Source organism: Talpa occidentalis, unplaced genomic scaffold (genome assembly GCF_014898055.3).
Source record: "Talpa occidentalis isolate TD23 unplaced genomic scaffold, MPIMG_talOcc4v2.1 talOcc4.14, whole genome shotgun sequence".
Classification (NCBI taxonomy): Eukaryota; Metazoa; Chordata; class Mammalia; order Eulipotyphla; family Talpidae; genus Talpa; species Talpa occidentalis.
In genome coordinates, this window is record NW_023601433.1 from 70,546,888 (window position 1) to 70,559,072 (window position 12,185).

General features: G+C 36.4%; 1 protein-coding gene across 4 annotated transcripts in view; it reads left to right on the forward strand.

Moving 5' to 3' along the window:
- Nucleotides 1-12,185, forward strand: part of MYO3A (myosin IIIA) — a 135,386-nt gene that overhangs the window by 48,891 nt on the left and 74,310 nt on the right. For all 4 annotated transcript variants that reach the window (XM_054695178.1, XM_054695176.1, XM_037510732.2 and 1 more), the window contains 4 exons: nucleotides 7,971-8,070; nucleotides 9,454-9,570; nucleotides 11,042-11,146; nucleotides 11,250-11,333. In XM_054695178.1, the coding sequence (XP_054551153.1) occupies nucleotides 7,971-8,070; nucleotides 9,454-9,570; nucleotides 11,042-11,146; nucleotides 11,250-11,333 (406 nt within the window). The remainder of the gene's footprint in view (nucleotides 1-7,970; nucleotides 8,071-9,453; nucleotides 9,571-11,041; nucleotides 11,147-11,249; nucleotides 11,334-12,185) is intronic.

Consider the following 12,185-nt stretch of genomic DNA (forward strand, 5'->3'; position numbering starts at 1 on the left):
TCTGCAGGAATCTGGCTTCTGCAGTAGCTACACAGTCTGTACTCTGGAGGCTTTTTCATCAAAGGGATAAAAGCGAACCGTGTATAACCATTATGCAAAACAGGAAGCTTCAGTCCCGTAAAAGGAATACCAGGGATGTCCTGTGAGAGTTCAACAGAGGTAGAGGGTATTTCCACTAGCAGGGACAGAAGGGTTTATTTGGGAGGCAGCTTCTAAATCTGCACTGTAAGTGCTAAGAAGGACTTAATCATGTGAAAATAGGGTTACCACAATATGAATATTATTGCTGCAAATAACAGCCTGAGCAAAATCATGAAAGCAATGAGGTGTGTTCACAAAAAGACAAGCATTTAATCAAAGTTGTAAGGGATAAACCCAGAAATAGGATTGGGGAATTACGCAGAGAATAGACCATAGAGAGTATTAAAAATGGGACTAAGAGGTTTAATTTATGTCCTTGATTAGCCCCACTAGGGAATATCCCTAAGTTACTTGTGTCCTACCATGGACCATTCCTTCATTAGTTCTTAAAGGTGAACTGTGGATACACCAAGACAGAACAACAGGAATAATTTTAGATGCCTTATTTTTGCTCCCAGTATTTCTTCCTACCTTTAAACTAACTTATTTGTTAAGTTTTTGTGGGATGTTTTAATTGATATGTATGTATATTCATGCCTGTATTCTAAATAAATTTTAGAATTGGAAAATTATCATTTTACCTTGGTCAAAATAAGGGGTAAAGGATTAGCCCATGTGGATGCTTGATTAGAAAAGGTATTATCAAGGCATGAGCTGGTCGCAGTGTCTGTCCAAGTTCAAGAACTCAGACAGAAGCGGGCGAAGCCGGGGAAATGTAGTAACGACCCATCTAGGACCAAGAAATTGAGAAAAGAGATGATACTATTCTTCCTTACCTGAGGCATTTCCTTATGCTTGTCTATACTATTTCCCCTTCCAGAATAGGTCCCAAGTGAGAGTTAAATAGCTTCTACATATGGTCCCAAGAACCTTACAAGGAATAGGATTGAATAAGCACCCCCTAGAGAAAATCATTATGAGTATCTCTGCTTCTAAATAGCAATAAATAAAGGAATTCAAATAAATAGGAAGAGGCAGTTGCTAAATGTACTAACAAGTTAAATAATTCCTAGGAGTAAGTTACACTGATGCTTCAAAACACTACATTCTGGCAGTGATAGTACATAACCGAGGGGCATCCTGGGACCCCAAACTTGCATGCTCTAAATTGCATGCTTTGTGACTACACAAAGCGTATTTTTAGTGTAAAAGAACTTTAATAAGAATTAGTGAGCAGAGAGAGAAGAAAAAAGAATAATAGTTTTCCAACAAAACACCCAAAGTTACCCATCCCCTCGTGGGTAAATGCCAGCCCAACAGAGTTGGCCCAAAGCGGGACCAGAGGCCCAAAAGCTTACCACATGTCTAAAGCACCTTCTGTTGGGGAACCACAAGAAGGGGGTGATTGGAGCCAGGCAAAAAGAGTAAAATCAAAGTATAAATCAAGATAATTAAATGGCTGCCACTGTCAGCCTCCCTCCACATCTGTCACAATTGTATCTCTTTCAAGTATCTCTACATATCTCTCCTCCTTCCATGTCTCTTTCCATGTCCCTCAAATCCCTAGTACAGGTCCAAAGCTGAAAAGCAAGGGCCCTTCTCCACATGTCTCGCTCTCTCAGCCCACCTGCCTTCACCTGTCTATTCAGCTCCACCCTTCATTAAGTGGGGGCAGGAAACATGGTACCTCCAATTTTTATGGAGATGGCTCTGTTACATAAATGCTATCTGTATTGACTCACATAGCTAGAGGAACCTGAGACAGAGGGAAAAACAAAACAAAACTTCTGCAAGGTCACCTCATTTAGAAAAACCCATTTGTCCTGACATCTACTTCAGTTCTTGTCTGTATCATGCTGCCTTTTTTTCCCTCCAAAGAAATAGTCATAAAATCATAGGCTGTTATTGCTGACAAGGAACTCTTCTTCCAGTCCCTTATTTTAGAGATGAGAAAACTAAAGCCCAAAGAAATTGAATTCTGCCAACTCAGTAGAGAGTTAATTGGCCAGCCCTGGGCCATAGCTCCAAAGCCATGATTTTGATCCCAGCACTTTTCCTAGCTTCTGTATCCCTCACTAGTTAGTAGGAGGAATTAGCATTTGCAAAACTGATGCTATGAAGAGTCTGTGTTGGACTATTGAGGTGGCTATGATTTGTGCTGAGTGGGCATTAAAACTTAAATTTTAATCCATTCTTTTGAAATACTGCATTTGGAGTTTGCATTACCCAGTAGTATATTCAAGGGTAGAGAAATCTTTGCTCTTGTGTCCACCACAATTTTTTTAAATTAAGAGTGTAGAATGGAAACAAATTTAAAACGGGGATCCTTAAAAATCATTAATAATTTTAATGAATGCATTGCCCATTTTTAGCTATATTAAACTCCCATCCCTAATTATTTTTAAAAATATCTGTGTTTTCTTTATAATTTTATAATTATTTTATTTAAAGAGACTCCTAAAGATGATCCTATTTGATGGGGTGAAATGCTCTGACTCCAGCAAATATATATACTTAAATAGAGCAACATATAACATTTTTCTAAAAACAACCAAGTTTCCTCAAAAAAAATTCTATATGTAGATCTTTTGGCCTTCTTCTTAAGTGTATTAGTCTTTGAAAATTATTCTAGAGAGGAAAAAAAATTAAGGGGTTATCAAGGCCTTGGCATATATTATAAAAGAAGTATTACCATATTGTCTGTTTCTATTCTTTTATATTAGTGATGGCCTAAATTTTGACCACATCCATATTGTACTGTAATTGCCATAAGAAAAGACACATTTACATAGATTACATTAACTGTGGAAGCATAACTAATTTTTTGCCGACAAAGTACAAGGTTCTTAGGTTGCATGGAGGGCAGAGCAACCATTTTCCCTGGGCACCTTCCTATTTTTCACTCTCTAAATACATTTTTGTCCTCCTATCAAAGGCCTTAGTAATAAGCCTATTGAGAGTAATTGAAAAAAAATTTCTCTTTTAAATTAGTTAAGCAGTTTTAACTGAGCAACCCAAACCTAAACTATGGATATTGCAACCATCTTCTTTGCCAGGGAAGGGAAGAGAAATATTTTCTAAGGGCAGTAGTCAAGATTTAAAGCAGAATGTGAAGCCTTTGAGGGGAATTCAAAAGTAAAGCTCTCTGACTGTTCAGCTGCCCTAATCTTGTTTGCTTCCCCTTTTAGTTTTGTAATCTCTGCAAAAAAAAAAAAAAAAAAAAAAGTGCTGCATTTAACGGAATTTTTGGTTTCAGAAGATTATGATTCACTCTGAAGTAGATTTTTATACATTTATATAAATACAGCTGGAGTTTTTTTTTTTTTTACATGAAAATCTGAAATCAAAATGCCCAATGTTTTATCAAAAAGAGAGGGAAATAAAATACCTAACTATGGCAGTCCCATTTTGGGAATGAAAACTGAAATAGAATGCTATTATTTTATGGTTGATTTTTATAGTCTTGAATGTACTACAGATTCCCCTCAAAAAAAGTGTGGATATATAGGTAAGCTTGAACTAAGTAACCCAAACCTGAAATGTGGATATTGTTCCCTACCCATGGCTAAAAGTTAATTCCCTGTATTTATTCCAACAGGATGGAGCATGGTCGTGAATTTTGGTGGGGCAGGTTAAATTTAATATGCCAATAAAACATGAACGTAATCAAGTAGGCAGTTGATGTCAAAGGCTGGACTTGGAGGAAGTGTGTGTTAGAGATGGGTTTTGAGTCATTTGCTTATAGAGGCAGTTAAAGCCATGGCCCTGGATGAGGACACTAGTGTGAGTGTTTAGGCAGAGCAGTAAAGGGGGCTGAGGACAGACCTCCTGGAGGAGGGAGCACTTAGGAACCTGTGGAGGGAGAGGAGCCAGAACAGGAGGCTGAGGAAGCACAACCCTCTCTGGATGAAGAGGGGATAGGGTCTGCTGCAGCCATGTGAACCAAGGATTTCAGGAGTGAAAGAACAGCCAACTAAGGCTGAAAAATCAAGAAAAAGTAATGCTGAATTTGACCACACAAAATTCCTGAATGACCTTGACAATATGGAACTCAGCAGGGAGGGTAGCTGGGGAGGCTGAGAGGGAAGGTGAGCTGTGCCAGAAGAGGTAGGGAAATGAACTGCTCCTTCAAGCTCAGCTGTTAAAGGAGAAATAGGACACCAGCTAGAAGGAATAGAGCATGGAAGAGAGTTTTAAAGATGGGGATACTGGAGCACATCTGTATGCTGAGGGGACCAGCCAAAGGCAGAGGATGCAGCTGAGGGGACTGCAGCAGCGGTGAGTCCTGGGAGAACAAGGGCCTGTGTGGAAGACTCAGCCTGAAAGTTGCCCAAAGCAAGGACAGTTTATCCATCCTAACCAGAGAGGAAGCCAAGGGAATAAGTTGACAGAGAGATAAAATTCTGTCAACTTGATTTAAAAATAAATGCATATAGAAAAGAATAAAAAGTGATATGAAAATATTAATAGTATTATCCATTGGTGATGCAGGTGATATTTTTCTTATACCTTTTTAGCATTTTTCATATTTTTTTATAAAGAATGTACATTATTATTATGCTTGGGATAAAAAGAAGTGTAATAAAGTTAGTAAGAAACTTTCCAGTAACTCTTTGTGCCATCATTCCTTACAAAAGCAAATGGTGTGATATTCCACAGCATGTTCTCAACCAGAATATTCTGTAGTGATGTTTGGCCTCCAGATTCTCACAGTGGCACCGGTAGCTCTACATACTCTACATGCAGAATTCTACTTACCAAAACTGTGTCTCTTCTCTGCTGTCTTACTCATCTCTAAGCTAAGGGTGACTACCACCATTTTTTTTAATGCATACAGGAACTGGGGTGTAGGCCAGAGGTGTGGGGGAGTGAGAGGATTCACCAGAGACAGAGTGGGGAGCAGAACTACTGAAATACACTGCTGAGGGGAGCAGTGGGTGAGACAGGAGATGTCTGCTGGGCCATGTGGGCTACCACCCTGGCTAGGGATTGAACTCATGCTGCAGTGGCTGGCAATAGCTTGATAGTGCTGAGACTTTAACCTCTGCACCACCAGGGAGGCCCTGACCACAAGAGTAAAACTGCAGAGACAAGAACTGGTCTTCCAGGGTATACCAGTGGGAACCTGTACTCCTTTTGATACCAGTGGTAACTTTGTTCCTGGATTTTAAAGATAGATAAGGAAACTGAAAATTGAATTTATGTTAACAAAGGCTTGTTATACTCCCCCCACACCATCATGGTCTTAAACTATAGAGCTTGATATTTACAAGACTGTGTTTAACCGAAGTAAAAGCAAGTAAAGCTGTTGGGTTATGATAGTGGCACTGAACAGTGAGAATAACATTTTAGCACAGAGCAGCAGTAGTTGTTTCTTTTTTTCAGTGTATACAACTGAAATACAAGTGGAGCTATAATAACCACCCCTAAGGGTATGTGTGACCTTTGACGACGCAGAAGGAAAATATTTATAGTCTGAAACTGTGTCTCTCTAGTATTACAGATCAAATAAAAAATATAATCTGGTTAACAAGCTGCATTTTTCACAAGAGAAAAAAAATGATAGAGAAAGATTCTGACTTTGTTTTGCAGGATATAAATATTTAGCAAAATAACAAGAATAGAAACTAACTCTAGTAGATGGCAAAAAGCAAATGTTAGAAGTGGAAAATTATCTTGAAGCATATATACCATATATGTATATGTGTGTATGTGCGTATACACACATACATACTTTGGGTATTTTCATTTATAACCGGAGTAAAACAATAAAATTTATTTGGCCCCACAGTAGGTGAAGTTTAGAAAGGCAAAATATTCACCCCTTTATCCAACAAATACATTTTGAACACTTACCATTTATAAGAATTTGGTCTTTGGGTCTGGGACTATTGGTCAAGAGCAGCTACCTTGTTCTCATGGAGCTTATGTCCCAATGTAAAGACCCAAACAAAGTATAACAAATTAATGGTTTGTAATTTTCCATGCATAGGTCTTTCACTTACTTTGTAGGATTTATTCCTACGTATTTAAATTTTTTTTTTGTCAAACTGTGAATGGGATGGTTTTCTTAATTTCTTCCTCTTCAAACTGACTGTTTGCATATAGGAAGGATACTGATTTTTGTGTATCGATTTTATAATCTGCTACTTTATTGAAGTGGTTTACTGTTTTAATTAGTTTTCCATGGATTTTTTTAGGGTTCTCTCGGTATATTGTCTTATTAGCTGCAAATAATGATAGTTTTACTTCTTTTCCAGTTTGCATTCCTTATATAAAGAAACCAAACAAAGAGCCAAGAAAAAGACAAAACTTGCAAGCTGACACAGATCTGAGGCAAACAGCAGGGAAGGGAGTGAGAGAAGGGTCAAAACTAGGGAGGGGAGAGCTCAAGGGGTAGTAGTGATGGATCTCAGGTGCTGTGGTGGTGGGAGAACTACTGGGACTATACCTGAGGGGAGAAATCAAATACTGTTCAAAAATTAACAACAATGTAAGAAAATAAATAAATAAATTTAAAAAAATAAAAGAGGTGTGCAAGAAATAAAGATAAATGTATTCAAGGAATTTGTCAATAATGCTAATAGATTAAGTAAAATGAGAGTTAGAATTGACCTTTGAATTTAGCAATGCAGAGGCTATTAATGCCTAACAAAAGCTGTTTAAGTGTATAGAGCAGACAGCCTGATTAAAATGGGTTTTCTTAATGGGTGGAGAGAAATTTTATAACATTAAGTGCAGAAAATATTTTAAAGGATTTTTTACTATAAAACAAGGAGATGGAATAGTAGATGGAGGAAACTAAAGTCAAAGGAAATTTTTTTTTATTTTTATATTCCCCATACAATTGCACCCCCCTTATTTTGACCCCAATCCCTCCTTTCACTGCCGCCCTCCCATAGTGTGTTTCTGGTTTATAGTTGTTTGTTGATTTTGATTTTTTCTTTCTTATAGTTATAGGGTTTTTGTTTATTTGTTTGAGGTGGGTGTTTTAACAACTGAGAGGGGGCATGAGTGATATGGGAGAGAGAAGAACCACAAGAGTGATGTCCTTGTGGAACCTAGTGCAGGAAAGGAGGGACTGGCTATAGAGAGAGGTGGGAATTAAGTCAACAGTGACTTAATTCTCTGAACAATGTGAAACCGTTAAAATGTACAGAGTGAGTGGTGGTGTGATTCTTATTAATCTTCGTATCTATTTGTTCCATTCCCTTTACCAACAGAGAAATTCAGATGCTTAAAAGTGTGTCCAAAAATAAAAACTGAAAACAGTTCTCAAAATAAAGTGGATAGTAATTTCATGTCCACAAAAACTGAAATAAACCTTGTGTTTATGTCAGCAACTTCTCCAGCCTTCAAGTTAAATCAAGGAGCTATTGCTGTTATTGAAAGTTGTTGAAATGTTTTATTTGAAAATAAATTTCCTAGTACCTGAAATCAATTTTCTATGTACATTTAACCTCTAGAAAATCTGAAATATAGGTTATTCTGTATTCCTGTTAAATTTTGCAGAATAGTGATTTTTAAAGTTGTCATTCCTTGAACCAATAGCCTAACTTCACCATAGACAAAATTGGCAGTGAAACAAAATCAAATCTTTTAGACTCACTATTCTGTAGTAAACTACATCCACATAGAAATTTAGAGCAAATTAGATAGATAGATAGATAGATAGATAGATAGATAGATAGATAGATAGATAGATAGATAGATAGATAGAATAAATGGTGATAGAAATAATGGACTCTTTATCATTCATGAAGTTTGTGATATGTTGCATTTTTCCAAAGAAGAAGAAAAAAATGAAATAAACTACTTTCTGCTAATTTGTTATTGTTGAATTCAGCAAATCAAATCAGAAGGGTCTTTCTTTTTGTGTTGCACCACAGACATGAACGCATTCATACCAAGAAAGGTAATTTCCGCAGATCTCTGATTTCTGATCTGAAGGATGTAGATGATTTAGCAACCCTAGAAGTTTTGGATGAGGTAAGAAACTCAGTTTAATTAAATTTTAGCATTCTAAATTTTTTTTAGAAGTAATATGAGCAGGAAGTTTTTTGAATAGCATCGGTAAGTCTCCAGTCTTGCTTGTTTTTGTCTTTTTATCATCTGAGTACCTCTCCATTCTTCAGTTTTAATGCATGTAACTTTGATTTCCAGATTTCTCCAGCATGGTGTCATTCTTTTTTTATCTATCTGCTACCACAGTCTGTGGCCCAATCATGGGATCACAGAATCCCCGCTTTCACAGAACTACTCTTTTAGGACATTGAATTCTACTTAAAACTCCGTATCCCATCAAACTTCTCTCCTGAAGGTATAAATCCAGGCCAATAAATTCCAACCTCAACCTCCTCTCTCCACATTCCCTTTTATTCTAGATAATCAGATCACTAGAATAAACAGCTGCATTTACCTATAAGAGTGGTCTCTCAATAGATAGAGAAACCGAACAATGTGTCTACATTTAAAAAAATCAAGTTTTTTTTATTAATGCTTTCGATACTCGCCTGAGAATTTTGCTCATATATGTAACAAATCAAGGGGCATTTTCTGAGCAGAAGTAGTCATTTGGTAAAGTCAGTGTTGCATAAACAATTCAAGTACTTCCTCAAAATAATTTGTCTTGAGAATATCAAACATCTTGTTAACGAATAAGGTGTGCAAGTCAGATATTATCAAAACCTTTGTGAATCTTTTTACCTATCAAATTTTCCAGTGAGGTGAATTCCTGGAGTTGTGGTAAAAATAAGGAAGGCTTCCGCTAATCATATTACTGACCTATTTGATATATATTAAAACCCTGGGTTGGTTGGTTTGTTTCTATTTTTTATGCTTTATTTTCTTTTTGATCTTTTGCTCTGTGTCATATACTATAAATGATGATTTCTGATACTGTTAAATTTGATTCTTCGTACTTATATGATTTATCACCTATGAAAGTTACTTTCTAGAACTTTTCACTCTGCCTCATAAGTCAAATGTCTAAGTAAAAGGCTAAGATATTCTGCAAAGTCACTTTGAATAACTTGATTTAGATTAAAATCATGTTCACTGTATCTTCCCTACTCTTTTCTAGAGTTCTTTCTCTTCCTTTGCTGCATTTTCTTATTTCCTTGAAAGTGTTATATGTACATAATATTCATGTAATATCTAATATGTCCTTTGGTAAATACAAGTAATTGTGACATCACTTGGTTCTGAACGTGGAAAATTAGCTGCTGATCAATGTATTCTTTATTACTGTCAATATATCTCTTTCTGTGCTTGGTCGAGGCCAAATGTTTTATTTAATTATTGTTTACTTTTAAAATTGTAATTGACCATGAATCATTTTTAAGAGAAGAAGTTCTTTCTATTTTGTTATAGAACACAGTCTCAGAACAACTTGAGAAGTGTTATGCCAGAGACCAGATTTATATGTATGTGGGAGATATACTCATTGCTCTTAACCCTTTTCAAAGTCTGGGCCTTTATTCCCCAGAGGTATGTAGTGTGACCTGGATGTTCTTGCTTTGCATAAATAATTACACTTCTCAGATATTTAAATTAATTTAAATGGGTGAATGCCAGAGAAATTTTGCTCAATATTTTGAACAGTTAAATAATTATGATTATAACATTGAGATAGGAAAAAATGAAAGACAAATTCATCTAAAAGCAAGTCTGTGGACTTCTTTATAAAAGTATGTGCAGAATGACTATTGTTTCCAGTTTTTAGTAACTGGACTACACTATGTATCATATCAATAAATAGGTGCCTAAAAAAGTGTATACTAAATTTCTATCTCTAAACTAAGTGTGGGAGAGTCAAAGTGTAAGTACATTGTATAAGTAATAGATACTTAATGGCTTTAAAACTTGTTATTAAAAATTCCTCCTCACATATTGACACTGTGTTTTTTATGAATATAAGTATTAATTTATCCATTGTTCAACTCCTAATGGTTTAAATATAGAAGGGCATTCTGAAATTAAACTAGGCTATTTTTCATTTTTAATTGGACCATTTTGTTTGAGCAGTTTTGTACTCTAGAAATTATTTAATACACTGCCTGATAGTTCTGTTTAATGTGTAAAAAATTATAGCTGTCACCCTCTACCAATTTAAAGTTTACGAAAACAATGGTGAATTTTTTTGGGGGGGAGATAGATGCTATTGTTAGCATCCACATTTTATTTTTTTATTTTTTTTAAAGATTTATTTATTTATTTATAGAAGCACTGGGTACAGTCAGAAGCGCGGGAGGGTGAGAGAATTCACCAGAGCCAGAGCAGGGAGCAGAGCAGGCAGAAGGACTGAAGTACACTGCTAAGGGGAGCAGCGGGCGGCAGGAGAGGTCTGCGCGCCATGTGGGACCCTCCTCCAGTGGCCAGGGAGCAGCTGGGGATCGAACCTGCACTGCAGAGTCTGCAGGCTGCTTTGCAACCCGGGACTCAACCGCTGTGCCACCGGGGAGGCCCAACAATGGTGAATTTATGATTCTTGACCTAAGTTTCAGAAGATTTGGGCTTTAATTGCAAATTCTATTATCAAATAACTATGTGATTTAGGATAAATCAAATGAAAGAGTGTTAAATGATGTAAAAGGGACTCAGTCAACAGAATGATACCTGATTTCCTTTATTTATAAAAGGTCTTGTTATTTCAAGAAATAATAGTATTTTGATATCTTAAGTTCTGCTTTTGAAGTGCTATGCACTTCAAAAAGTCATCTTTTAAATACCACTGCCATAGTGATATTATAGCATAATATGGCATATCATATTTCTGGGATATTTCAGGTCAGATCTTTGTTTTACATAACTGTGGATGATTTGTACGTGCACATGTGCCTGGTATATGAGTGTAACACGTGTGTGATGTTTTGGTGGTATGTAACTGTATTTATGTTTTGGTTTAAAAGTTAGAACTCTAAACAAAAGCCCTACAAAATGTGTTCTTTTTAACATTTAGCATTCCAAATTATATATTGGAGCAAAGAGAAGTGCCAATCCGCCTCACATCTTTGCAATGGCTGACTTCGGCTATCAGTCTATGGTAACAGATACTTCAGACCAGGTAAGGAGAGTCCTATTCTTAAAAATTCCCCTCTTAGTTTCTTGAGTGTCAGCTGAATTCTGTGAGGATGTAGTCTTCTTATGGTTCCTTTTCTCCTGTGCAGTGCATCGTTATTTCTGGAGAAAGTGGGGCTGGAAAAACGGAAAGTGCTCATCTTTTAGTTCAACAGCTGACAGTCCTTGGAAAGGTATAATTTATTTTTCTCTGTCCTAACAGAAATATTTGTTCTCTGTCAGAATTTTATCTGGCTGATTAATATTCACTAAATTCCATGCTAAATAATGTGCAGAAATTATGAAACACACTTGTTATTTTTGGGAGTTTAAAGTATAACAAATAATATAAAGAAAACAGGTTCTGTTTTGAAGATATTCTAACTTTGTTCGCTCTTAGTAGGCAAAGCTATATAAATGTGATTTCCACTCTTTTTAGCCCTAATATGCATTCACTGAATACTTTCTCTACTTTCTCTCCTTTTGTGGGTGGCTGGTTAAAATCATGTTAATATATAAAAATCAGACATAAATGAATCAAGAGACATAGCCGGCATAACCTCTCTATGAAAGGGGAAGGATTCCTCATGTCAAAACTACTGCTTAATTGAGTCTAATTCATTTTCAAAATAAGGGGTCAGAAGAATTCCATGCTTTTGTTAAAATCAAAAAATAAATGTTGCTCAGTGGGTTAATATGAGCTTACCAATCAGACCTGTCATCATTCAAGAAGGATCCTGCTGGCAGAGCCATTTGAGCAGTGAAAGATAGTGCTGCCTGGGGCTGCTGTCTCAAGTCCATCCCCCTTGCCCATTAACTTCCCCTCTCCTTACTTGTAGGAGAAGCCTCATTCTAGAAGATTTTAAGTATAGTGAAATAAGACGCAACTTTGGAGAAAGAGGGCTAGTGAGGCACAGCTTACTATCCTGACATAAAGAGTTGAACACCAGAATTGATTTACTCCTGGGCCTTTCTAAGAGGGTTTGCTATTTTTTCTTGATTGGGGACTGAGAGAGAGTCTCATCAATAATGGACTAACTTGTACC